The sequence below is a fragment of the Rhinolophus sinicus genome, linkage group LG10 (assembly GCF_036562045.2).
Source record: "Rhinolophus sinicus isolate RSC01 linkage group LG10, ASM3656204v1, whole genome shotgun sequence".
NCBI lineage: Eukaryota > Metazoa > Chordata > Mammalia > Chiroptera > Rhinolophidae > Rhinolophus > Rhinolophus sinicus.
The window spans coordinates 70,802,447-70,827,939 of NC_133759.1; the positions used below are offsets into that span (position 1 = coordinate 70,802,447).

Here is a 25,493-nt window from a genome sequence, read left to right on the forward strand (position 1 = left end):
TGCAAAAGTTTAAATAAAATTTTAGCAAATTGAATTCCACAACATATTGCAAGTATAATACATTACTGCCAAATGTGTCTATCTCAGTAATGAAGGAATGTTTCAATACTCAAACATTAACCAATGTAATTCACCACATTAACAAAGTACAAAGGAAAATCATGTGATTATCTCAATAGATGCAGCAAAAAACATTTGACATATTCAGCATCCATTACTAATAAATCTTTCAGCAAAGAATATATAGAGATGGCTAGTAAGTCCACGTAGATGAGGGAGGGCTTACTACATCCTTGGACAGTAAGAAAATGCAAATTAAAACCACAATGAAACACTATTACTACCTATTAGAGTAAAACTAAAAAGACTGATCATCCCAGTGTTGACAAGGCTGTGGACGGACTGAAAGGCTCATACACAGCTGGTGGGGAGATAAAATGGTACAGTCACTTTGGAGAACAATTTAGCAGTTTCTTTATAATGTAAACAGTCCCTTACCATGTGATTCTACCAGTTCACTCTAAGTATTTTGTTTAAGAGAAAATGAAATACATTCCTCTACAAATCTGCACATGAATGTTCACAGCAGCTTCATTTCTGGCAACCAAAAGTTTTAAATGATCTGGATGCTATCAATAGATGAAGGGATAAACAAATCTTAGTATATCCAAGCAATGAAATGCTACTCAGGAATAGAAAAGTATGAACTATTAACACACACACACAAGGATGAATCCCAAATTATTATTCCAACAGAAAGGAACCAGGCAAAACAAAAAACACACACAAACAAAACAAAACAAAACCCTCAAAAAGAGTGCATACTGTATGACATTGCTTGTATAAAAGTCTAGAAAATGCAAACGGATCCCCCCTGACAAAAAGCACATCAGTGGTTGCTAGGAGGGGACATAGAATAGAAGGGATTACAAATGGGAACAAGGATGCTCTTAGGGTGCAGAAATGCTCACTGTCTTCTTTGGGGTGATGGTTTCATGGGTAAACACACAAATCAAAACATATCAATTAAATACTTCACGTATGTGCAGTTTATTATATGTCAATTATACCTCAATAAAGCTGTTTTCAAAAATAAACATGTCAACAACAATACCAAAAGAGAAACATGATTGGTCTCAGGGGTAGTATTTTCTGAACCACATCCTTTAGGTACCATCTTTACTCTTCAAAAAAAAAAAAAGACTTTGAGACATCATCAAAATGGCGGCGTGAGGTGAGCCTCTGTAAAGATCCCCTGGAATTTACAACGAATCGAAGAACAATAACTCCACAAAGGACTCCCTGCACAGCAGACAGGCAAGACGAAGAGGCACACTACCGAAGTCACCTACAGGTGGGAGATTCGTGTGAGTGGGGGGAGGAGGGAAGGGAGAAGTGCGGAGATGGAGCCGCGTGGACGCAGGACGCAGACCTAGCTCAGTGCTCCAAGCTCGCTGCTTCCCGGAACTACCGCAGCTGTGGGAGAGGAAGAACTCGGACTGCTAGGGCTCCGCTTATGGCCCACAGGGCTGAGGGTACAGCATATAACACGGCTGAACCCAACGCTCACGGCAGAGACCTCGGAGAACAGTGAGGGAAGAAGGCTGAAAACGGTGGTTTAAGCCCGCACTGCCAAGCAGAGAACAGAGCCTTAGGCACTGAGACTAGCCGCCCCCTCCTTAGCCTCTTAGAGCTCACCCCACCCCCACCTGCCCGGTGCTAGAAACAGAACAGTAGCAGTGTCAGATCAAAAGAATAGAATCTTTGCTGTTATAAGAACTGTGGACCGCAGACACAAATTCGCAGCCCAACTAGTTCCGGCAAAGAGGAGGGAGCTGCGGAAGCAGGACCGGCTGTGGTGGTGGTCGCTGCCATTGCTCTGGGCCACCTCTCACAACTCACCCTGCCCCTGGCCCCCCCATCAGGGCAGATCCCTGCAGGAGTAAACAGAACTGCTGAAACATATGGGCTCTGTATCTGGAGCTGCAAGAGCTTTGGAACATCAAAAGCTCTCTGCATACTGACCGGGATACTGTACCCTGTGACCTAGACGAACTATTAACAGAGGAGAAGCCCGTCACCCACAGAATCCCCCCATTCTGTGAGAAGCTGGAATAGTGCAGAGAAAACATAGCACTACCGTGTGGGAGAGGAAAAATAGTCTGCAGTAGGAGAAAAAATAAAACATTCTACCAACAAGTACAGAAAAACAAAAGAAAGACCTCTTCCTATCAACCAGTTGCAGAAGCCACTCCTGTAGATGGCTAGGAAAAGAAATAGTAAATCAGTAATTGCCATGAATAACCAAGGCAACAAGATAGCTCTGAAAGATAGTAAAAAGTCTCCAGAAAAGGCACTTAAAGATACAGAACTATGTGACTTAAATGACAGAGAATTCAAGATTGCAGTTCTGAAAAAACTCAACGACATACAATAAAACACATATAGGCAGTCAAATGAACTCAAAAACACAATCAAAGAACAGCATGAGCATTTTAGGAAAGAGATTGAAATTTTAAAAAAGAACCAAATAGAATTTCTGGAGATTAAGAACTCAATAGAAGAAATTAAGAATGAAATAACCAGCTTAGGTAGCAGAGTTGACCAGATGGAGGAAAGAATCAGTGACATCAAAGATAAAAACCTGGAAATGACACAGAAGGAAGAAGAAAGAGACTTGAGACTTAAAAGAAATGAAAGAACTCTACAAGAACTTTCTGACTCCATCAGAAAGAGCAATATAAGAATAATGGGCATACCAGAAGGAGAAGAAAGAGAGAAGAGAACAGAGAATATATTCAAACAAATTGTCGATGAGAACTTCCCAAACTTGTGGACAGAACTGGACCCTCGAATCCAAGAAGCAAATAGAACACCTAATTACCTCAATCCAAACAGGCCTTCTCTAAGGTACATTGTATTGAAGCTGTCTAAAATCAACGACAAAGAAAGAATCCTCAAGGCAGCCAGCGAAAAGAAGATGGTAACTTACAAAGGAAAGCCCATTAGATTATCATCAGATTTTTCAGCAGAAACTCTACAAGCCAGGAGGGAGTGGGACCAAATATTCAAACTATTGAAATAGAGAAATTATGAACCAAAAATAATATATCCAGCAAAGATATCCTTTAGATATGACGGAGGAATAAAGACCTTTCCAGACATACAGAAGCTGAGGGAATTCTCTAATACATGATCTGCACTACAAGAAATACTAAAGGAGGCTATTCGACCACCATCAACAGGGACAATTTGTAGCAACCAAAACATAAAAATGGGGAGAGTAAAGGCCTGAACCGGAATATGGGAATGGAGAAAGGAAGCGGGCTGAAGAAAATGGAATACTCTAAATATCAAACTTTCTTTACATAAACTTAAGTGTAACCACTCAAAAAAAATCCAGACTGAAATACATACTGTAATAAAAGAAGAAACAGAGGGAAACATCATAGAATACCACCACTCAGAAATAATAGACAACAACAAAAAGGCAAAGAAACAATGGAGACACAGCCTTACCAGAAAAGTAAAGATAGAATGACAGGAAATCCTCACATATCAATAATCTCCCTAAATGTAAATGGACTGAACTCACCAATAAAAAGGCACAGAGTAGCAGATTGGATCAAAAAATTAAACCCAACCATATGGTGTCTCAAGAGACACATCTCAGCTACAAGGACAAGCATAGACTCAAAGTGAAAGGCTGGAAATTGACATTACAAGCAAATGTTACCCAGAGAAAATCAGATGTAGCCATAATGATATCAGATGAAACAGACTTCAAGGTGAAAATGATAACAAGAGACAAAGATGGACATTTCATAATGGTGAAAGGGATTATACAACAAAAAAACATAACAGTCATCAATATTTATTCCCCCAATCAGGGAGCACCAAAATATACCAAGCAACTACTAACAGAACTAAAGGGAGAAATTGACCAAAACACAATTATACTAGGGGACTTAAATACATCATTGACAGCTATGGATAGATCATCCAAACAGAAAATAAATAACGAAATAGCAGCCCTAAATGACACATTAGATGAAATGGACATAATTGACATTTATAGAGCACTTCATCCTAAAACATCAGACTATACATTCTTTTCTAGTGTACATGGAACATTCTCAAGGATAGACCATATATTGGGACGTAAAATCAGCCTCAGCAAATTTAAGAAGATTGAAATCATACCAAGCATATTCTCTGATCACAAGGCTTTGAAATTGGATATCAACTGCAAAAAGAAAGCAGGAAAAAACACAAATACATGGAGATTAAACAACATACTTTTAAAGAATGACTGGGTCAAAGAAGAAATTAGAGGAGAGATCAAAAGATACATAGAAACAAATGACAATGAAAATACATCCTACCAAAAATTTTGGGATGCAGCGAAAGCAGTTTTAAGAGGGAAATTTATCTCATTACAGGCCTATCTCAAGAAACAAGAAAAATCCCAAATAAATAGCCTCATGTTATACCTTAAAGAACTAGGAAAAGAAGAACAAGTGAAACCCAAGGTCAGCAGAAAAAAGGAAATAACAAAAATCAGAGCAGAACTAAATGAAATAGAGAACAAAAAGACAATAGAAATATTTATGTGACAAAGAGCTGATTCTTTGAAAAGATTAACAAAATTGACAAACCCTTGGCTAGATTCACTAAGATAAAAAGAGAGAAGACACTAATTAACAAAATCAGAAATGAAAAAGGGGAAGTTATCACGGATACCACAAAAACACAAAGGATCATCCAAGAATACTATGAAGGACTATATGCCACCAAATTCAATAACCTAGAAGAAATGGACAAGTTCTTAGAAACATATAGCCTTCCAAGGCTGAACCATGAAGAACTGGAATATCTAAACAGACCGATCACCAGTAACGAAATTGAATCAGTCATCCAAAACCTTCCCAAAAGAAAAACTCCGGGACCAGATGGCTTCACTAGTGAATTCTACCAATCCTTCAAAGAGGATCTAATACCAATTCTGCTCAAACTCTTCCAAAAAATTGAAGAAGAGACAGTACTCCCTAACTCATTTTATGAGGCCAACATTACCCTGATACCAAAAGCTAGTAAGGACAGCACAAAAAAAGAAAACTACAGACCAATATCTCTGATGAATACCGATGCAAATATCCTAAATAAAATTCTAGCAAATCGAATACAACAATGCATTAAAAAGATTATTCATCACGACCAAGTGGGGTTCATCCCAGGGGCATTAGGATGGTTCAACATCCGCAAATACACCAATGTGATACATCACATAAACAAAATGAAGGATAAAAATCATATGATTATATCAATTGATGCAGAAAAAGCATTTGACAAGATACAACATCCATTTATGATTAAAACACTTAATAAAATAGGTATAGAAGGAAAATACCTCAACATAATAGAGGCCATATATTTCAAGCCCTCTGCTAATCTCATAATTAATGATGAAAAACTGAAGCCCTTTGCTCTACATTCAGGAACACGACAGGGCTGTCCCCTATCACCGCTGCTTTTCAACATAGTGTTGGAAGTCCTTGCCAGAGCAATCAGGCAAGAGAAAGAAATAAAAGGCATCCAAATTGGGAATGAAGAAGTTAAATTATCACTCTTTGCAGATGACATGATGCTATATATAGAAAACCCTAAAGACTCCACCAAAAAGCCATTAGAAACAATCAACGAACACAGTAAAGTTGCTGGCTACAAAATCAACGTACAGAAGTCCACTGCTTTCCTATATACTAACAATGAAATCTCAGAAAAAGAAATACAAAAAACAATTCCTTTTGCAATTGCAGCCAAAAGAATAAATTACCTAGGAATAAACTTAACCAAGGATGTGAAAGACCTATATGCTGAAAACTATAAGACATTTTTGAAAGAAATTGAAGAAGACACAAAGAAATGGAAAGACATTCCGTGCTCATGGATTGGAAGAATCAACATAGTTAAAATGGCCATATTACCCAAAGCAATATACAGATTCAATGCAATCCCCATCAAAATCCCAATGGCATATTTTAAAGAAATAGAACAAAAATCATCAGATTTGTTTGGAACCACAAAAGACCACGAATAGCCAAAGCAATCTTAAGAAAAAAGAACAATAATGGAGGTATCACACTTCCTGACTTTGGCTTGTACTACAGGGCTACAATAATCAAAACAGCATGGTATTGGCAGAAAAACAGACACATAGACCAATGGAATAGAATTGAGAACTCAGAAATAAAACCACATAAATATGGACAGATAATTTTTGACAAAGAAGCTAAAAACGTACAATGGAGGAAAGACAGCCTCTTCCATAAATGGTGCTGGGAGAATTGGATAACCACGTGCAAAAGAATGAAACTGGACGGCTATTTGTCACCATGTACCAAAATTAATTCAAAATGGATCAAAGACTTAAGCATAAGACCTGATACAATAAACTGTATAGAAGAAAACACAGGTACTAAACTCATGGACCTTGGGTTCAAAGAGCATTTTATGAATTTGACTCCAAAGGCAATGGAAGTAAAAGCTAAAAAATGAATGGGACTATATGAAACTTAAAAGCATCTGCACAGCAAAAGAAACCGTCGACAAAATAAAGAGGCCAACAACTGAATGGGAGAAGATTTTTGCAAACAGTGCCTCTGATAAGGGGCTAATATCCAAAATATACAAGGAACTCATGCAACTCAATAACGAAAAAACAAACAACCCAATTGAAAAATGGGTTGAGGACCTGAGGAGACATTTCTCCAAAGAGGACATACAAATGTCAAATAGACGTATGAAAAAATGCTCCACATCACTAATCATCAGAGAAATGCAAATCAAAACCACAATGAGATATCACCTCACCCCTGTCAGAATGGCTATCATCAACAAGACAAATAGTAACAAGTGTTGGAGAGGCTGTGGAGAAAAAGGGACCCTCATACACTGTTGGTGGGAATGCAGACTGGTGCAGCCGTTATGGAAGGCAGTGTGGAGGTTCCTCAAAAAATTACGAATAGAATTACCAAATGACCCAGCAATCCCATTTCTGGGTATCTACCCAAAAAATCTGAAAACATTTATACCTAAAGACACATGTGCTCCAATGTTCACTGTAGCTTTGTTTACGGTGGCCAAGACATGGAAGCAACCAAAATGTCCTTCGATAGATGAATGGATAAAGAAGTCGTGGTATATATACACAATGGAATACTATTCTGCGGTAAGAAAAGATGATATAGGAACATTTATGGCAACATGGATGGATCTTGAGAATATAATACTGAGCGAAATAAGTCAGACAGAAAAAGCAGAGAACCATGTGATTTCACTGATATGTGGTATATAAACCAAAAACAACAAAAGAACAAGACAAACAAATGAGAAACAGAAACTCATAGACAGACAATAGTTTAGTGTTTACCAGAGGGTAAGGGGAGTGGGGGGTGGGAGATGAGGGTAAGGGGGGTCAAATATATGATGATGGAAGGAGAACTGATTCTGGGTGGTGAACGCACAATGGGATTTATGGATGATGTAATACAGAATTGTACACCTGAAATCTATGTAATTTTGCTAACAATTGTCACCCCAATAAATTTAAAAAATAAATTAAAAAAAAAAGAATAAAATACCTAGGAATAAACTTAACCAAGGATGTGAAAGACCTATATGCTGAAAACTATAAGACATTTTTAAAAGAAATTGAATAAGACACAAAGAAATGGAAAGACATTCCGTGCTCATGGATTGGAAGAATCAACATAATTAAAATGGCCACATTACCCAAAGCAATATACAGATTTAATGCAATCCCCATCAAAATCCCAATGGCATTTTTTAAAGAAACAGAACAAAAAACAATCAGATTAGTTTAGAACCTCAAAAGACCGAATAGCCAAAGCAATCTTAAGAAAAAAGAACAATGCTGGAGATATCACACTCCCTGACTTAACTTGTACTACAGGGCAACATTAATCAATAGAGCATGGTATTGGAAGAAAAACAGACACGTAGACCAATGGAATGGAATTGAGAACTCAGAAAGAAAACCACATAAATACAGACAAACAATTTTTGACAAAGAAGCAAAAATCATACAATGGAGAAAAGACAGCCTCTTCATTAAATGGTGCTGGGAGAATTGGAAAGCCACGTGCAAAACAATGAAACTGGCTTCTCTCTGTCACCATGCACAAAAGTTAATTCAAAATGGATCAAAGACTTAACATAAGACCTGAAACAATAAACTGCATAGAAGAAAACATAGGTACTAAACTTATGGACCTTGGGTTCAAAGAGCATTTTATGAACTTGACTCCAAAGGCAAGGGAAGTAAAGCTAAAATAAACGAATGGGACTATATCAAACTTAAAAGCTTCGGCACAGCAAAGGAAGCCATCGACAAAATAAAGAGGCCACCAACTGAATGGGAGAAGACTTTTGCAAACATTGCCTCCAATAAGGGGCTAATATCCAAAACATACAAGGATCTCATGCAACTCAACAACAAAACACAAACAACCTAATTGAAAAATGGGCAGAAGACCTGAGGAGACATTTCTCCAAAGAGGACATACAAATGGCAAATAGACATATGAAAAAATGCTCAACATCACTAATCATCAGAGAAATGCAAGTAAAACCCACAATGAGCTATCACCTCACCACAGTCAGAATGGTTATCATCAACAAGACAAATAGTAACAAGTGTTGGAGAGGCTGTGGAGAAAAAGGAACCCTCATACACTGTTGGTGGGAATGCAGACTGGTGCAGCCATTATGGAAGGCAGTGTGGAGGTTCTTCAAAAAATTAAGAATAGAATTACCATATGACCCAGCAATCCCTCTCCTGGGTATCTACCCAAAAAATCTGAAATCATTTATCTATAAAGACATGTGTGCTCCAATGTTCATTGCAGCTTTATTTACGGGTGCCAAGACATGGAAACAACCAAAATATCCTTCGATAGATGAATGGATAAAGAAGTCGTGGTATATATACACAATGGAATACTATTCGGCGGTAAGAAAAGATGAAATAGGTCCATTTTTGACAACATGGATGTATCTTGAGATTATAATGCTAAGAGAAATAAGTCAGACAGAAAAAGCAGAGAACCATATGATTTCACTGATATGTGGTTTGCAAACCAAAAACAACAAAAGAACAAGACAAACAAATGAGAAACAAAAGCTCATAGACACAGACAATAGTTTAGTGGTTACCAGAGGGAAGGGGGGATGAGAGTAGTAGATGAGGGTAAAGGGGATCAAATATAGGGTGATAGAAGGAGAACTGACACTGCGTTGTGAACACACAATGGGATTTATAGATGATGTAATACAGAATTGTACACCTGAAATCTATGTAACTTTACGAACAATTGTCACCCCAATAAACTTTAATTTAAAAAAAAGAAAGTGAATAAAAGAATTGTTTACAAAAAAAGACACACAAAGGGCCCTTTTACATATGGAAGGATGATCACTTTTACTCATAATGACCCAAAAGCTAATTATAGCTACACTGCAGTGTGTTACCTCTCAGACTGGCAAAACTTTGACCACACACTGTTGGTGGAGCCGTGGGAAACAGGTCCTCTGTTCTGTACATTCTAGACAGAATTCAAAGTCACAAAGCTCCAGTACCAGTGAATTTGGCATAAGTTAAGAAGACTGTCTGTGCACCTACCTTTTGAGCAGCAATCTCAAATCTAAGAGTTTACCCTGAAGATACACCTTCCCCAGCTAACTATGAAAAACACACATGTGTAAGTCTAATATTTGTAGCATTATTTGTCATTGCAAATCAGCAGAAACGATCTAAAGCTCAGATGCTGAGTGGTGCATACTATGCAGCTCAAAACAGAAGGAACAGCTCTGTGAACTGGTGTGGAGTGATTTCCAGGATGTTGTTAAGAGCAAAAGAGCCAGATGCGTAAGTGGTTCTCTACTATGTAAACTTTTGTGTGAGAAAGAAGGAGGAGCACTGCAAAAAAGTACCACAGAAGGGATAAACTAAGCTCATGAAATTACTTATCCAAGGAAGGGGGCTTCAAGGATAGAGAGGATGGAGAAAGGTATGGGGCTTTCCCGACATACATTTTTTACAGTGTTGGCATTTAAACCATATTAATGTTTTGCATATTCAAAATACAATGCTTGCTCCACAAGTGTGGGGTGATAAAGGGGTGCATATAGCACAGGCACTTGAGCTCTGGTGGAATCAAAACGGACGGAAGACAATCCATTGAAATTGGGGAGATGTTATTCTTCATCCAAGGGCACTGTCCCTTGCATACATGAGTAAATGCCACTAGCCCTTCCTGGTTCAATGGTCCCCACTCTATATTTCCAAATGTTCCTCAGGGGTAGTACTGTCCCCACAAGCCACCACTGATTCAGACTGTCATTTTCAGTCCACAGTTGGAGGGCTATGAGCACGCATGTGGTTTAGGAGCAGTCACAGTTCACAATGCCTAATGGGGACTGCAAATGATGAATGGTGGCTTGAACTTCACCCACAGCTTCTGAGAAGGAGCCTAATTTTTCCCACTGCTCCTGCCTCTCCCAGGGCTGGGTTTGGACCCTCAGATTTCACCTGAGGGTTTCAAGGAAGGAGGCATTCAGGTGAGGTATAGCTCCAGTGGCTGGTACCCCACGCCCAGGCTCATTGGAAAGACCATCGGGGGCAGTGCCTGCCTTCAGAGTTCGACGCCATTGTCCAGGATGCCCAGGGCCCGTTCAGTCTTGAAGCATCTGTGGTCGTCCAAGGGGGTGCCTACAGCAGTGTGTTCTGCTCTATCGAGAAGAAAGAATTTGTGATCCAAATAATAGGTCAGTGGGTACCGGCTCACCCTCATCTCCCTAGTCATCACATACACCATGTCCATTGTCCCAAAGGCAACCTATGAGGACATAACGGTATGGGGGTCTTGCTGTATATTGGGTAAGCTGAACTTGACATCTGAAAAGTCGGCAATTTGGATGTCAGAAACCTAATAAGAATACAACTGAAAACCCAAACAGTAAGCGGGGAAAGCACCAGAGAGCCAACATTACAAAACCATGAGCTAAATCCCAGAAACTACTTACTGAAGTTCATCATGAGAGCCCAAGTGTTCCTAAGGTCATCCCTGAAAAATATTTACTGAGTACCCAGAATGGGCCCCAAACCCCTGCCCTCAGATTCACATTCCAGTGGGGGAAACAGATGAACAAACGGTGAATTACATTGTGCAAGTACATTAGAAGCTGTTGGGTGCTATAGAGAATAAGGAAGCAAGGAAGAGAGCTGAGGCACCTTAGCAGGGTGTGGTGTGAATGTGGATTTAAAAGTGGTGGATTAGGGAAGTCAATTAGGCAATTTAGCTTTCAAAAGGTTTCACATATATCTAAAAAGGATAAGAAAAGATTTACACATTTTTTCAAAGGAAATGGTCCAAGAAAGGGGACAGGGTAAGTCTCTCTGCCTTTTTGTACCAGCAAAATTCCCAATTTTTTCCTCTTTATATTTGTGTTTATCCTTTCCAAAGGGCATGAGCCACATGGAGAGCTGTGAGGAAGACACTCAGGTAGTGGGAACAGCACTTACAAAGGCCCTGAGATGGGACCCTGTGTGGCTAATGTAGGAGCAGAAGGAGGTGGATGAGGCTGGAACAGGGATAAGGTCAAGGGTAGCAGGTCAGGGTGCCATCAGACGCTGAGCCTTTGCTCTTAAGCCCTAGATCACTACTTAGCAAACCATCTGTGGTGAAGGGCCAATCCATCATAGCCCAATATTTTTGTAGAAGACAATAAAAATGCACAGCTAGAAAACTGGGGCGGGGAAGGGAAGGAGAGGAACATTTTTAAGTGAAATAGCCAGACCCAAAAGGACAAATATTGTAGGGTTCCACTTATATGAGGTACCTAGAGTGGTCAATTCAAAGAGACAGAAATTAGAATAGAGGTTCCCAGGGACTGGGGGAGGGGAAAGGGGAGCTCGAGTTTAATGGGGACAGATTTCGTTGTGGGAAGACGAAAAAGTGCTGGTGGTGATTTGCACAACCACGTGCAGGCACTTGATGCCACTGAACGGTAAGCTTAAAAAGGGTTAAGGTGGTACATTTCATGTTGTACATTTACCATAATAAAAAGTATATCTTTTTAAAAGACTGAGATAAAAAAAAAACACATCATTTTTTTAAATAATTATCGCCGACTAAATTACTCAGTTGCCACAGCTTTTCTAAAGGGCTCCTCTCCATTTTTGCCCCTATATGTCTACCCTCTGGCCACTGTATGCTCCGTAGGGAACCTGGGGAGGAAAGAGGGAACTGCCAGTCAACCCTCACCCGGCTTCGCTATCAATTTTCCAAAGGTGTGTTGAGAAGTAGAAGCCAAGTGTTTACAAGAAGCCGGGAGACGGCTTGTGAATTGGACAGTGCGGGCGGAGAGCAATAATTCACTGGGGTTGACCTTGGATTCTCATGTCCTGCAGATGCGGGACAAACGTGGGAAGAAGTAGCGGGAGTTCAGCGACTGGTCACAGAAGTTCTAAGCCGGGGGCGACGGTGGGGCCCATCCTCTCCTTTCGCATCCTTCGCAGCACTTCCCCTTTCTGCTGAGCAAATCCAAGTCCGGCGCTGTGCCTCGCTTTCCCACATTCGCCTGAGCGCTGCGCAGCCGCAGTCACGCCCATTTTACAGTGACTGTGGCGAGGCCCAGGAGGCTTAATGCGCCAGCCGGTCACTAGGAAGGTTTTCCAGCACACGGTGTCCAGAAAGTCTGTAACTTAGTGTTCAACGGATCCTAAATGGAGACAACTCTCCCTGGGTATTTTCCAGACTTATTTTTTACCCAGACCCTCTGTGGGGACAGAGTCCCAGAGAGCAGTTTCCTGCCTATCGGCCTCGCATGGGGAGGTGCTGGCTCAGGTAGTGAATGACCATCAACTGTGATTGGTTAGCCATCAGCAGTAACCGGTTAGCCAACTGGCTACTGATGTAACTGCAGAGCTCCATTGATTGGTTGGTTGGTTGCAGGCAGAGAAATGAATGGCCCACTGTGGCTCCTTTGGCTACTACTGCGTATGTCTCCCCCAGCCTCCAGTGAGACTATAATGGTATGACTCCCCTACCGATGCTCCCTGGGTGTTCCTTTTTGGCCTAGGCTCATTCTGCGTTCTTATGTGGGGAGCGGGAGCTGAGACCCCCGCAGGCCACCCTGCAGGACACATGGCTCAGCCAACAGGGTCTCCCTCATGACACCCTCCCCATGGAAGAGAGCTTTCCTCCGGACTCTGGTGGGACTGCCGCTCCTCCTGGCACTCCTCACGGCGGTGGTGCTGAGCTTCTTTCACGAGCGACAGCGGACACAGGTACCCGCAGGCGTGGCCGAACTCCAGCACGGTCTCTGCCAGCAAAAAGGTGGTGGGGGTGGGGCTGGGAGCGGGCGTGGGACCCCCAGGAAGCGCACACCCACTCCGGCTCTCCGCCCTTCTTCCTTTCAGAAAAGCTGAAGGAGCAGGCGGAGAAGGTAAGCGAGGGGCGTGGGGCGCTCTCCGCCCTCACCTCTGAATAGCAGAAGCGGGGCGCTGGGGCCAGCAGGAGAGTGGGTCAGACCCCGGGGCCTTGGGAGCTGTGCAGAGAGAGGTGCCGCTGAGGATTGCGCTTCCGGCCCCCCACCCACCCACCCCCCCGACCTCGGAGGCCGCTCCCCCTGTGCATCCAGCCCAATCAGGTCCCCAGAACGCACGGGACCCAGTCTGTGCACTGTTGGGAAGTGAGGCCTCAGTGTTCATCCATCGAGATTTCCCTCTTTTCTTCGTTTCTTATCCAGGGAAACTCACAGCAGAGCTGGGTAAGTTCCGGGTGCCACGCCCACAGTGCTGGCTGTGGGCTAATGGGATTATCAGGGGGCACAGGGGGAGGAGGGCTTCAGTGACTTTACTCTCCCTTTGGAGAGCCATACATGGCAACTGCCTAAATTCTAAAACCATCCCCCTGTGCCTCCCACCTCTCCACTCCCACCAGCACTCTGAGTGAAGTTGCCAAGGAGGTCTGACCTCAGACCCCCTGGACAGACCCTCCCAACCCCTTCCCTGCCAATTATGCGATTTTTTACAATTCCACCCTTAAACGTTTACTCCCACTGGTTCACCTTCCTACTATATCCTCCTCTTTTTAATTCAAATACCACTGGACAGAGTGGCACCTATAATTTGCACTTACGTGAACATAGCATAAATATAGTATAGTCACAATTAGTGTTCAGTGTTGCCTTTCCCAGGAGCATTTACTTTTAAAAGAAAACATAGGGTGCAGAAATCAAAGGAATGCATTTCTTGTGGCAAATCATCAGTCTTGGCATCTGGCCAGGGGAAGTAATTGAGTGTGAGGTCCTCCCAGTCCTTTAAATAATGCCCACAGTAAGTGACCCTGAGGCTCAGGCAGGCTGTGCTCAGCGCCTGGGGCTCCATAGGATCTATGCCACCAGAAAGCTGGTGATTTCCGGGCAGACACCAGTAGCCCCTTCAAACCAGACCTGAGCCCTGGGATGAGGCTCCTCAGTGCCAAGACACTGCATGCTCCCCAACACTCACACATTGGATGGGATTGGGGTGAGCGGTGGTTTAAGACTAAGGAGCATCTTCCCAGTGGCCTGACTGCCTTAGGAAGGTGGTTCCACTAAGCAGAAAGCTGATGTTTTCTCCGTGTGTTCTGCTACAGGGAAGCTGCAGACAGAGCTTGGTAAGTGACCCCTCTTAGAGCTATTTCTTCTTGTCCACATTTTAGCATCTGCTTACCCATGCATGTTCTTCTCACTTCCCAGCCAGGTATGATTTCCACGCTGGACCCCTGCTGGCTGTGTGGGTGGCAGAAAAATGTCCAGGGGGCAGGGGTGGGTGTAAATGTGACATGTGAGCAGGGAAGCTGCAGGAGTCTGGTGTTCTAATTCTGTTTCTCCTTGGCTGCTTCAGACTGGAGAAGGGCTGAAGGCCAGGCTGGTGAGTGAAGCCTGTTTCCCCACCATGGTCCACTTTACATCTCAGCATCCCAGTCACTCCCCCTGATTAACCAACCACACTTCATTCTGGTTTATTTCACAGCTTCACTTGGCATGAATTAATCTATGTCACTGGTAGAGGTTATATTTGACTTTTGCTCTTTTATTGTCCTGAGATATAAGCGTACTGTAAACCATTGGTGCCAAATGCTGGCTGCACATAAGAATCCCCTAGGCTTCTGGTGCCCACACTCAAAGACTCTGACTTATAGGTCTGTGGTGGGCATCATACCCTCCCTATACGTAAAAATTTCTCCCTGTATCTCCCTCCATTCCCCCCCATAAAGCAACCAGTCTAACATCTATCTTTATATAGTGTATATGTTTTTGAAAAATGTGAATTTTTGCTTTGTGTACATGCATTTTAGTTTATGTAAATGACTCCTACAGACTTGTGCTAGTCCTGGCGTTTCTCACTCCTCACTGTGTTTTAACATCCATCCCACCCTGCATGTGTATCTGGTCTGTTTCTCCTTCCTGCTGTGTAGGACTCCATTTTAGAGAGCCACCCTCCTGGAGAGACAGCCAGCCTGCCTCTAAGTCCAAACCACCACAAACCACAACACAAACACCATCTGGCCCAGTGTGGAGATTTCTCTGGGCTGTATACCCAGGAGGGGAATTGCTGGTTCATGGGGTATGTCACTAAGTGAGGTAGAGGGATCCCCGAAGGCAGTGCCAGCATCCTGCCATTGGCACGGCATGGACACTCTAAGTGCCCACATCCCATGTGCGCCAGCCTTCTAAGTGTGCCAGTGTGTGGGGATACCTGATCCTCGTTGTGCTTTCAGTCTGCACTCTTAGCATTGAGGAGTTTGGGCATCTCTTATATGCTAGTTGGCTTTGGGGGCTTCCTCTTCTGAACATTGCCTGTTCTCAACCTTTGCCCATTTTTCATGTGGGGTTACTATCTTTTTCTTATTGATTCATAGTTCTTTATATATTAATCCCTCATTAGTATTAAATATTATGAATTCCTTTTTCTGGTCTGTCATCTGCTATTAGCTTTTTCCATGATGCCTTTTATTCAAAAGAAGTCATTCATTTTGATAAAATCTATTTCATTACGTTTTTACCTTATGGTCTGTTTTTGAAGTTTTCTTGAAGTAGGCCTTCCTCACACTTAGGTCTCAAAGACTGTCTTACACTTTCTTCCATTCACTTTATATGTGTAGGTCTTTAATGCATTTGAAATTCACTACTGTATGTGTTGTTGAGAATGTAGTGATTTTTTTTTCCATATAGAGTTGACTTTCCCAACACCATCTATTACACCATCTGTGATTGCCATTGATGTGGGTGTCACCTTTAGTGCATATTCAGTTCCCACATCTACATGGGTCTGTCTGGTGGCCACCTATTATGTCACCGTTTCTGAAAACTGTGGCTTCAATAGTACTTAAGTACAAGTTCTCCATTTCGACATCCTTTTTAAAGTTAATGGGCCTTTTAAAAATATACACTTTGGGATAAATTTATGAAGTTGCTTTTAAAAATCCAAAAAGATTTGCATAGGATTGCTTCGAATTTGTAGCTAAATTTAGAGAGAATCAACATCTTTATTGCACTAAGGTATTCTATGCAAGAGTTATATGTTTTTAAACTTCTACTCATTATTATCATGCAAAACTAGGGTTCAAAAGCCTTGTTGCAAATTTATGGAGCTCTCTTGTATTGCTTTTGGTATGCTGTGACTTAGTAATCAATCTCTGTCATAAACAGAACAGGATGAAATGAAGCAGAAATCCACTCAGAATGGCTCACGTTAAGATTGAAGGCAGGACAGGGTGTCTAGAGGAAATGTTAGGACAGGAGCCAGCCTCAGTTGGGCCTCCTGGGACCAAGCTGCCCGTCAGAGATTGAGGCTTTCTCTCCACCCTTCAGGGCACCCATGCTGCTTGTACTGGTTCTCTCTGTCCACATGCTCTGTTCTCCTGCAGTTCCCAGCACAACCTCAGCCTGCATGCAGCTTTGGTATAACCCAGCCCTGACACCAGCCCCCTACTCAATCCCAAATCCCTGGGAAAATGCCATGGTGGACCCAGATCATTCTGGACCCAAACCAGCTGTCATGGTTAGCATAGGGTCATTCCATTTGACCGTGTCCTTCATACATCTTGAGCCTTCCGCAGTTAGTGACTCAGCTCTCTGAGCCTCTTTTTCCTCTGTTTGGTTTCAGAGTGGAGAGCAGCCCAACAGTATGCAGGTAACTGGAGCCAAGAAACTCAGCCTTGGGTTAGCTAGATGTTAAACAAAGGAAGGTGGAGAGATCTGTGATTAGAGGAAGGGTCAGTCCTCCAGAAGCTAAATATGAACCTGCACACACAGACACACAAGTCCACTTGCAGGCATATGACATGACAGACAGGCCTGCAGATGCACACATGCACACATACATGCTTGAGTGCACACATTGACTCACGCATGTACGTATTTGTGTGCAGACACACGCACCCACAAGCACATAGTTTTCTGGGTTTTACTAGGTCTTTCAATCTGTCAGGAAGGCTGTTTGCAGAAGTGAATACACAGTTTGTACAGAACCTCTTAGATAGTCTGACAGGAGGGACCCTCTGGGTTTCCATCCATCAAATGGGTGTGTTTTGGGGGCTAGAGTGATGGAGTACCAGGCACTGAACTAGATGATCTCAGAGGTCCCCTTCAGTTTCAAAATCCTAAAATTGCTGTAAAACCAAAGCCCAGAGCTCATGTGATGCTCTCTAGGTCAGACCTGTGGTGAGACCAGCGGGTACTACCTCTAGCCCAGGGCTCCTTCCCTTTTGCTGGGACTTGAGAGAAGTGAGCCGGCCTCCAGCCCCAGGAGCCTACCTGTTTGCTATCTCTGCTCTCCATGGCACCTGGTATAGCAGGAACCTTCCAGTTCAGAAAGGAAATAGGATTCCTTTAATCACATTCAAATGCTGGGGAATGACTTGCAAGCCACTTGAGTCCAGGGGTGTTTTGGGGTGAGGCTGGGGTGAATATTCCACGGATTGCTCCACCTGAGGAACTAGAGCTTTTCCTATGGAGGAGGGTACAGGCAGGGCCTAGAACCATTGTCGGGGGCACCAACCCAGTGTGCCCGCGCAGTGGACGTGACCTTGGATCCGGCCTCTGCGTACCCCAGCCTGGAGGTCTCCCAGGATGGCAAGAGCGTGTCCTCCCGAGGGGTGGCGGGGGTTCCAGTGTCCCCAGGCGACCCGCAGCAGTTCACGGAGCAGACATGCGTGCTGAGCCGCGAGCGCTTCCAGGCCGGCCGCCACTACTGGGAGGTGGACGTGGGCCGGCGCAGCCGCTGGTTCCTGGGGGCCTGCCTGGAGGCGGTGGCACACGCGGGGCCTGTGCGCTTGAGCCCGGCCTCCGGCTACTGGGTGATGGGGCTGTGGAATGGCTGCGAGTATTTCGTGCTGGATCCCGAGCGTGTGGCGCTCACCCTGCGCGTGCCACCCCGGCGCGTGGGCGTCTTCCTGGACTGCGAGGCCGGAAAGCTGGCCTTCTTCAACGTGTCCGACGGCTCCCACATCTTCTTCACCGACACTTTCTCGGGGCCGCTCTGTGCATACTTCAGGCCCCGAGCCCCCGGTGGCAGTGAACACTCGGGTCCGCTCACCATCTGCCCGTTGCGGGTTAGAGGGACATGGATCTCCGAAGAGAACAATGGTGACACCTGGGTACAGCCCTATGACTCCTCGGACCCCGCCCTGGGCCTGTGGTGAGGCGCTCTCCTGGCCACAGGGCTGGGTCCTGGGAAGCTTCCTCTAGGGTGGAGGAAGCACCCCCAAAATGTCAGCAGAGGACAGGCTCAGCACAACAGAACGGGGACAGAGAGAAGGGTTTGGCCTGTGTAGATGTGTATGTGTACGTGTATGGACATGATTTTCTTTAAGAAAAAGAGGCAATTCCATAGCTCTTCTGTGTGTATGATAGAATTTAGCAAATGAGTAAAAACGCATTGATGTTCCCGTGAGCCTGGATGTTCACTGTGGACCAGGAAACTGGAATGGGGAAAAGAAGGGAGAATCATGATTGGATTAAAGGTATCAACTGATTTGCATATTTATACATATACACACATATATAATATATTTTCTAGTTCTAAAAGATCTAGTAGCAATGTCACCTCATAAGCAGTGAGTTCACCTAGGGCTTATATCCCAGTTTTAAATATCAATTCCCGCTAACATGAACTTGGGAAATGGCTGATTCCAGAGCTTGGACAGAAAAAGCACAAGGTGAGACTGGACCTTCTTGTGCCATAAAGTACAAACGTGCTCAAAAACTGATGGGGACACAGCAGAAGGACATAGGAGCTAGGTTGACGAGGTTGTACCTACCTACTGTGGGACAATTTGAACATTAAAATGAATACTGACATTACAAAAATATACAGAATACAAAAGGTATAGAAAGGGGAAAGGAGAGAGGGAAAGACTGACTCTGAACTCATGGTTTCTACTATGTATATCTAGATGGAAGACGGAACACATACGGGATGGATGGGTGGGTAGATGGACAGATGGATGGATGAGTGGGAATGCATACATATAGTTCCTAGTTCTGTCTGCTTTGACAATAACACCCCAGTACCAGCGAGCACAGCTAGCACCCAGCATTGTTTTTCGTACTATTTTCCATTAAATTGAACAAAGGCAACTTGGAGAAATGATCGACTCTGGGGCTGGGGCAGGGAAAACAGGACAGGTGTGATATTGTGATGATATATACATGTATATGTACATATATATACTCAGGGTGCCAAAAAAATGTATACACATGACTTGTAGTCTGTTGTCACGCAGCAGCCTACCCATCTGTCCCCTCGTACCTACCCCTAAAGAAAGGACAGTCTGTGAGATTAATCCTTTCAGGGACTTTGCTTCACCTTTGTGCTTACACCTTATGTCTCCCTGTTTGGCCCCAGGGGATGGCTGGTTAGCCAATGACAAGTAAGATTGCCCACAGGGTAGGGGTGGTTACAACTCAAGCCAGGCACAGCCGCGTGGGGACCAACAGGAGAATCCACAGGGTTGACAGAGTTGGGCATAGACCCCCACCTTCCCCCGGCTAAGGAGAGCTTCTCCCTTTGTGGCTGCATTCCTTCCCCACAACCTGCTTGGGAAGAGATTCAATGATCTAATAACATGAGTTCTCCATCTATCCATTTCAGTAAGTTTCAGCATAAAGGTTTTGTCCCTTGGGGAGGTACATCCTGAAACTGAGGGTTCTGCTGTTTGTAGGCAAGGGTAATTAGTTTGAATCAGTTTCTTAGTATAATGTGTGAAATTCACAGACCTTGGAGAAAACAATGTTGCTTGCTTTGTGTATCAATAAAAGCCTCCTGATTCGGGGCTCTCAGTCTTTTGAGGCTGTGAGTACCCTTGGCCCGTTTTGTAACTTTCTTGATTTCTGTTTCTTTCTGAACCCTTCTCCCCTTCTTGTTCGCTCACTGCCTTTGTTGCACTGGAGGCAACAGTATTCATCTCTTGTTGTTGGTATATAGTATTACAATTTTAATACACTTTTTTTCCTTTCTTACAGTGTGTATGCTTTGCTTTGGCACCCTCTGTATGTATTTGGTTTTGATCTAGATTCTGGCACAGAGATCCCAGACTCTTGGAATTTCCTAAGGAGAGTAATAAGGGTGTCTTTTCATGTTCATAACAAACACCTTTCAAACACCTGAGTTCATGTTAATGCCATGACTTTTGAAAGCCCCTGGTGATGGGGACTGGTTGCTTGGGGAACCAGCTAGTCATTAGAGTTGTAATTTAGCTCCACCCCCATCCCAACCTCAGGGAGGGCCTGGAGATTGAGCTATCTCACCAGTGGCCAACGATTTAATCAGTCATGCAAATGTATTAAAGCCGCCATAAAAATCCAAAAGGACTGAGTTCCGGAGCACCCAGTTTGGTGAACACTTGTAGATTCAGGGAGAGTGGCACTCAGAGAGACTATGGAAGCTCTGTGCCTGTCCCACACACCTTGTCCTGTGCATCTTTTCCATCTGGCTATTCCTGAGTTACATACTTTTATAATAAACTGGTAATCTAGTAAGCAAACCGTTTTTCCAGAGTTCTGTGAGCCTCACTAGTAAATTAATAGAACCCAAGTAGGGTGATTTAGGAATCTCCAATTTATAGCAGGTTGATCAGAAGCACAGGTAACAACTTGGACTTGCAATTGGTGTGTGAAGTGGGGGCAAGTCTGGTGGGACTGATCCCTTAAACTGAGGGATCTCATTCTATCTCTGGGTAAATAATGTCAAAATTGAGTTAGTAGCTTGGTGGTTTGGAAAAAACACATACTGAAAGGGTCTACTTCACCTTGTACCAGAAAGTAAGGAAGTGCTCAAAGAATGATGGGGAAATGTCAGTAGGACAGAAAAGTGAACTTACACCCCCACTGGCTAAATTTGAACATCAAAGTGTAATTAATGGCAGTAACAGATTTAAGTAAAATAAGAATCCAAGAGTTTACATATCTACATGGAGATATATATATATATATATATATACACACACACAAATAAGTAAATATATTTATATATTATAAATATAAATGTAAATAATATAAATAATAAAAATAATATAATAAAACTAACTAAATAAAATAATATAATAATATAAATAATAATAAATATAAATAAAAAATGTATATATAAATAAGTAAATATTTATAAATAAATAAGGGAATAGGGAAAGCTACGAAAATACCCTACAATTGAAGTCTCAAAGTAACTCCCCCTCAAAATACTGATTCCTTATTAATTTAGAAGTGCAAAACACTTATCAATCAACTTCATAGTGGAACCTGGCAGACACCATCTTAACCAAGTAACAAAGTTAACATCACCAGATATTACATAAATTTACACCATGTGTCTCCTGATACAATGCAGTGAAAAGAACACAGCAGCATCACTTTTGAGGTGTTCCTTCCCCTAAAATTCACAAATCATGAGGAAGCCTCAGGCAAACTGGCTGATAGTCTTCAAAACTGTCAAGGTCATGAAAGACAAGACGAAATTAAGGATTGTTTCAGATTGAAGAGAATAAAGCAACATGAAAACTCAATGCAATAGCTGACCTGGATGGGATCCTGGGGCCATAAAAGACATTATTTGGAGAAAAAGAGATAATTGAAAAATGGCTCTGGATTATATTTTGGATAAATGATTTACTGATTTGATGTAAGAGAATGTATTTTAAGGAAATACACACTGAAGTATTAAGGGATAATGCTGTTTGAATAATACCTTATTCTCAAATGGTTCATTCAAAAACACAGTAATAGAGCGAGAGAGAGAGAATGATAAAGGAATGCAGTAGTATCTGATAGAAGTTCAATAACTAGCTTTCTGAAAAAAAGTCTGTAGCATTTGCTGATTCCCATGGTGGCCGATTTCAAGCTGCAGGTGTGACATCGCTGATGGAGTTGGGAAGAGATGTGCTCGATGAGGTCTCGCAAGACACCAGCGCCAACACACCACTGATTTTACGTGAGTCCACATAGGGCATTTGGCCATCTACTGTGATTTGTTTCTCTTAATCAAATTTTTGAGTTGATAAAAATATATTTGACCACATATTATGATAAAATTACAGGCTTATTAACATGCCATGTATAATAGTCAGAAAAGAGAAGTTTTATTTACTATAATCATTTGCATGCAAATATTTTGGGGTCCTACTCACAAATGTTTTTATGATAACATTAAAAGTATGTTCCTTAGCTGTATGCAACCATTACCATTCCTTTAAGATCATTTTTATGCAGTAAACAATAAAACATATAGCTTATACAAAGACAACATTAAATTAATTTTAAATAACCAATCGCTCCATCTATGCATTTTAAATATGGGAAGCCCAGCTTTCAGGTTGAAGGAATCGTGAACATTCAGCTATGTGTTTTGTGAACCATAAAGGCCGTGCTGGAGGCCACCCAGGAGACCAGACCACTCAGTGCAGACACTCATCTCCTTCCAGCTCCTGTCCCATGGCCTTCTGACAGTTTCTAAAAATAAGACATGATACATTTAGTTCTTCCCACTGTTCACATTTTCTATGCAGCTATCCCTCAGAGCTGCAACAGGTAAACACAGCTGTTAGGTGTGGATGCCAGTCCAGTGTACAAACACACCAGTGATGAGTCTGGTTGTGAACCTTCTGCTTGTGGCAGCCTGCAGACGGCTAAGGCACAAAGCCTGGCAGAGCAGAGAGAAGACCTTGACCTCTCTAGTGGGTGCTAGTCAAGTTATCATTGGTCCATGGGAATCTTACCTGGACAAAGATCCCCAAGACTGGGCACTACCACACATTTCTGAGGGGCCTGAAAATCAGTGCAACCATTTTGAAGTCAATTTTGGTAAAGTCAACCAATTTGTAAATATTATGAAGCCAACAATTCCCCTTCCAGGAATCTGTCCTACAGAAATAGTCACACCAGCACCTAGAGATACAGAGGATGCTCACTGCAGCGGTGTGAGAGCAGAGGTTGGAAACCACCTACTTGCTACTAGAAGTAGCAATGGGGTCCTATGGCACTATCAATTTTTATGGTGCACGTCAATTTTTACAGGGAGTGTGTGTTGCTTTTGGAATTAAAAATTAAGTAATGCTTTTCTTTCTGCCTCATGTCAGTGGGAAACAATCACAAAATCTTTTTTATTTTTCAATTAAAGTTTATTGGGGTGACAATTGTTAGTAAAGTTACATAGATCTCAGATGTACAATTCTGTATTACATCATCTATTACTCCCATTGTGTCACCACCCAGACTCAGTTCTCCTTCCATCACCATATATTTCATCCCCTTTACTCTGAACTACCACCCGCTCCTCCTTTACCCTCTGATAACCACTAAACTATTGTCTGTGTCTATGAGTTTCTGTTTCTCATTTGTTTGTCTTGTTCTTTTGTTGTTTTTGGTTTATATACCACATATCAGTGATATCATATGGTTCTCTGCTTTTTCTGTCTGACTTATTTCGCTCAGCATTACACTCTCAAGATCCATCCATGTTGTCACAAATGTTCCTATATCATGTTTTCTTACCGCCGAATAGTATTCCATTGTGTATATATACCACAACTTCTTTATCCATTCATCTATCGAAGGACATTTTGGTTGTTTCCATGTCTTGGCCACCATAAACAAAGCTGCAATGAACATTGGAGCACACTTGTCTTTATGTATAAATGTTTTCAGACATATGGTAATTCAACTCATACTTTTTAAAAATATTTTATTTATTTATTTATTTATTTATTTATTTATTTATATTGGGAAAGGGGAACAGGACTTTATTGGGGAACAGTGTGCACTTTCAAGACTTTTCTCCAAGTCAAGTTGTTGTCCTTTCAATCTTAGTTGTAGAGGGTGCTGTTCAGCTTCAAGTTGTTGTTCTTTCAGTCTTACGTGTGGAGGGCGCAGCTCAGCTCCAGGTCCAGTTGCCGTTGCTAGTTGCAGAGGGCACAGCCCACCATCCCTTGCGGGAGTCGAACCGGCAACCTTGTGGATGAGAGGACACGCTCCAACCAACTGAGCCATGCGGGAGCTCAGCGGCAGCTCAGCTCAAGGTGCCATGTTCAATTTTTTAGTTGCAGGGGGCGCTGCCCACCATCCCTTGCAGGACTCGAGGGATTGAATTGGCAACCTTGTGTTTGAGAGCCCACGAGCCCATGTGGGAATCGAACCAGCACCCTTCGGAGTTAGGAGCATGGAGCTCTAACTGCCTGAGCCACCGGGCCGGCCCTCTACTCGTAATTTTTTGAGGAACCTCCATACTGCCTTCCATAACGACTGCACCAGTCTGCATTCCGACCAACAGTGTATGAGGGTTCCTTTTTCTCTACAGCCTCTCCAACACTTGTTACTATTTGTCTTGTTGATGATAGCCATTCTGACTGGGGTGAGGTGATATCTCATTGTGGTTTTAATTTGCATTTCTCTGATGATTAGTGATGTTGAGTATTTTTTCATGTGTCTATTTGCAATTTGTGTGTCCTCTGAAGAAATATCTCTTTACATCCTCTGCCCACTTTTCAATTGGGTTGTTTGTTTTTTTATTGTTGAGTTGCATGAGTTCCTTGTATATTTTGGATATTAGCCCCTTACTGGATGCTCTGTTTGCAGAAATTTTCTCCCATTCAGTTGGTGACCTCTTTATTTTGTCGATGGTTTCTTTTGCTGTGCAGAAGCTTTTAAGTTTGATATAGTCCCATTCATTTATTTTAGCTTTTACTTCCCTTACCTTTGGAGTCAAATTCATAAAATGCTCTTTGAGCCCAAGGTCCATAAGTTTAGTACCTACGTTTTTCTTCTATGCAGTTTATTGTGTCAGGTCTTATGCTTATGTCTTTGATCGATTTTGAATTAATTTTGGTACATGGTGACAGATAGCAGTCCAGTTTTATTCTTTTGCACGTGGC

General features: G+C 42.5%; 1 protein-coding gene across 1 annotated transcript in view; it reads left to right on the top strand.

Annotated features, from left to right (window-relative positions):
* LOC141567351 (butyrophilin-like protein 9) overlaps window positions 1-20,454 on the top strand; it is a 365,947-nt gene extending 345,493 nt beyond the window's left edge. Inside the window, exons 5-9 of the mRNA XM_074314100.1 lie at window positions 13,834-13,854; window positions 14,724-14,744; window positions 14,975-15,001; window positions 17,240-17,266; window positions 18,151-20,454. Coding sequence (XP_074170201.1) covers window positions 13,834-13,854; window positions 14,724-14,744; window positions 14,975-15,001; window positions 17,240-17,266; window positions 18,151-18,776 — 722 coding nt within the window. The 3' untranslated portion in view covers window positions 18,777-20,454. The remainder of the gene's footprint in view (window positions 1-13,833; window positions 13,855-14,723; window positions 14,745-14,974; window positions 15,002-17,239; window positions 17,267-18,150) is intronic.
* Window positions 20,455-25,493: the final 5,039 nt, after the last annotated feature.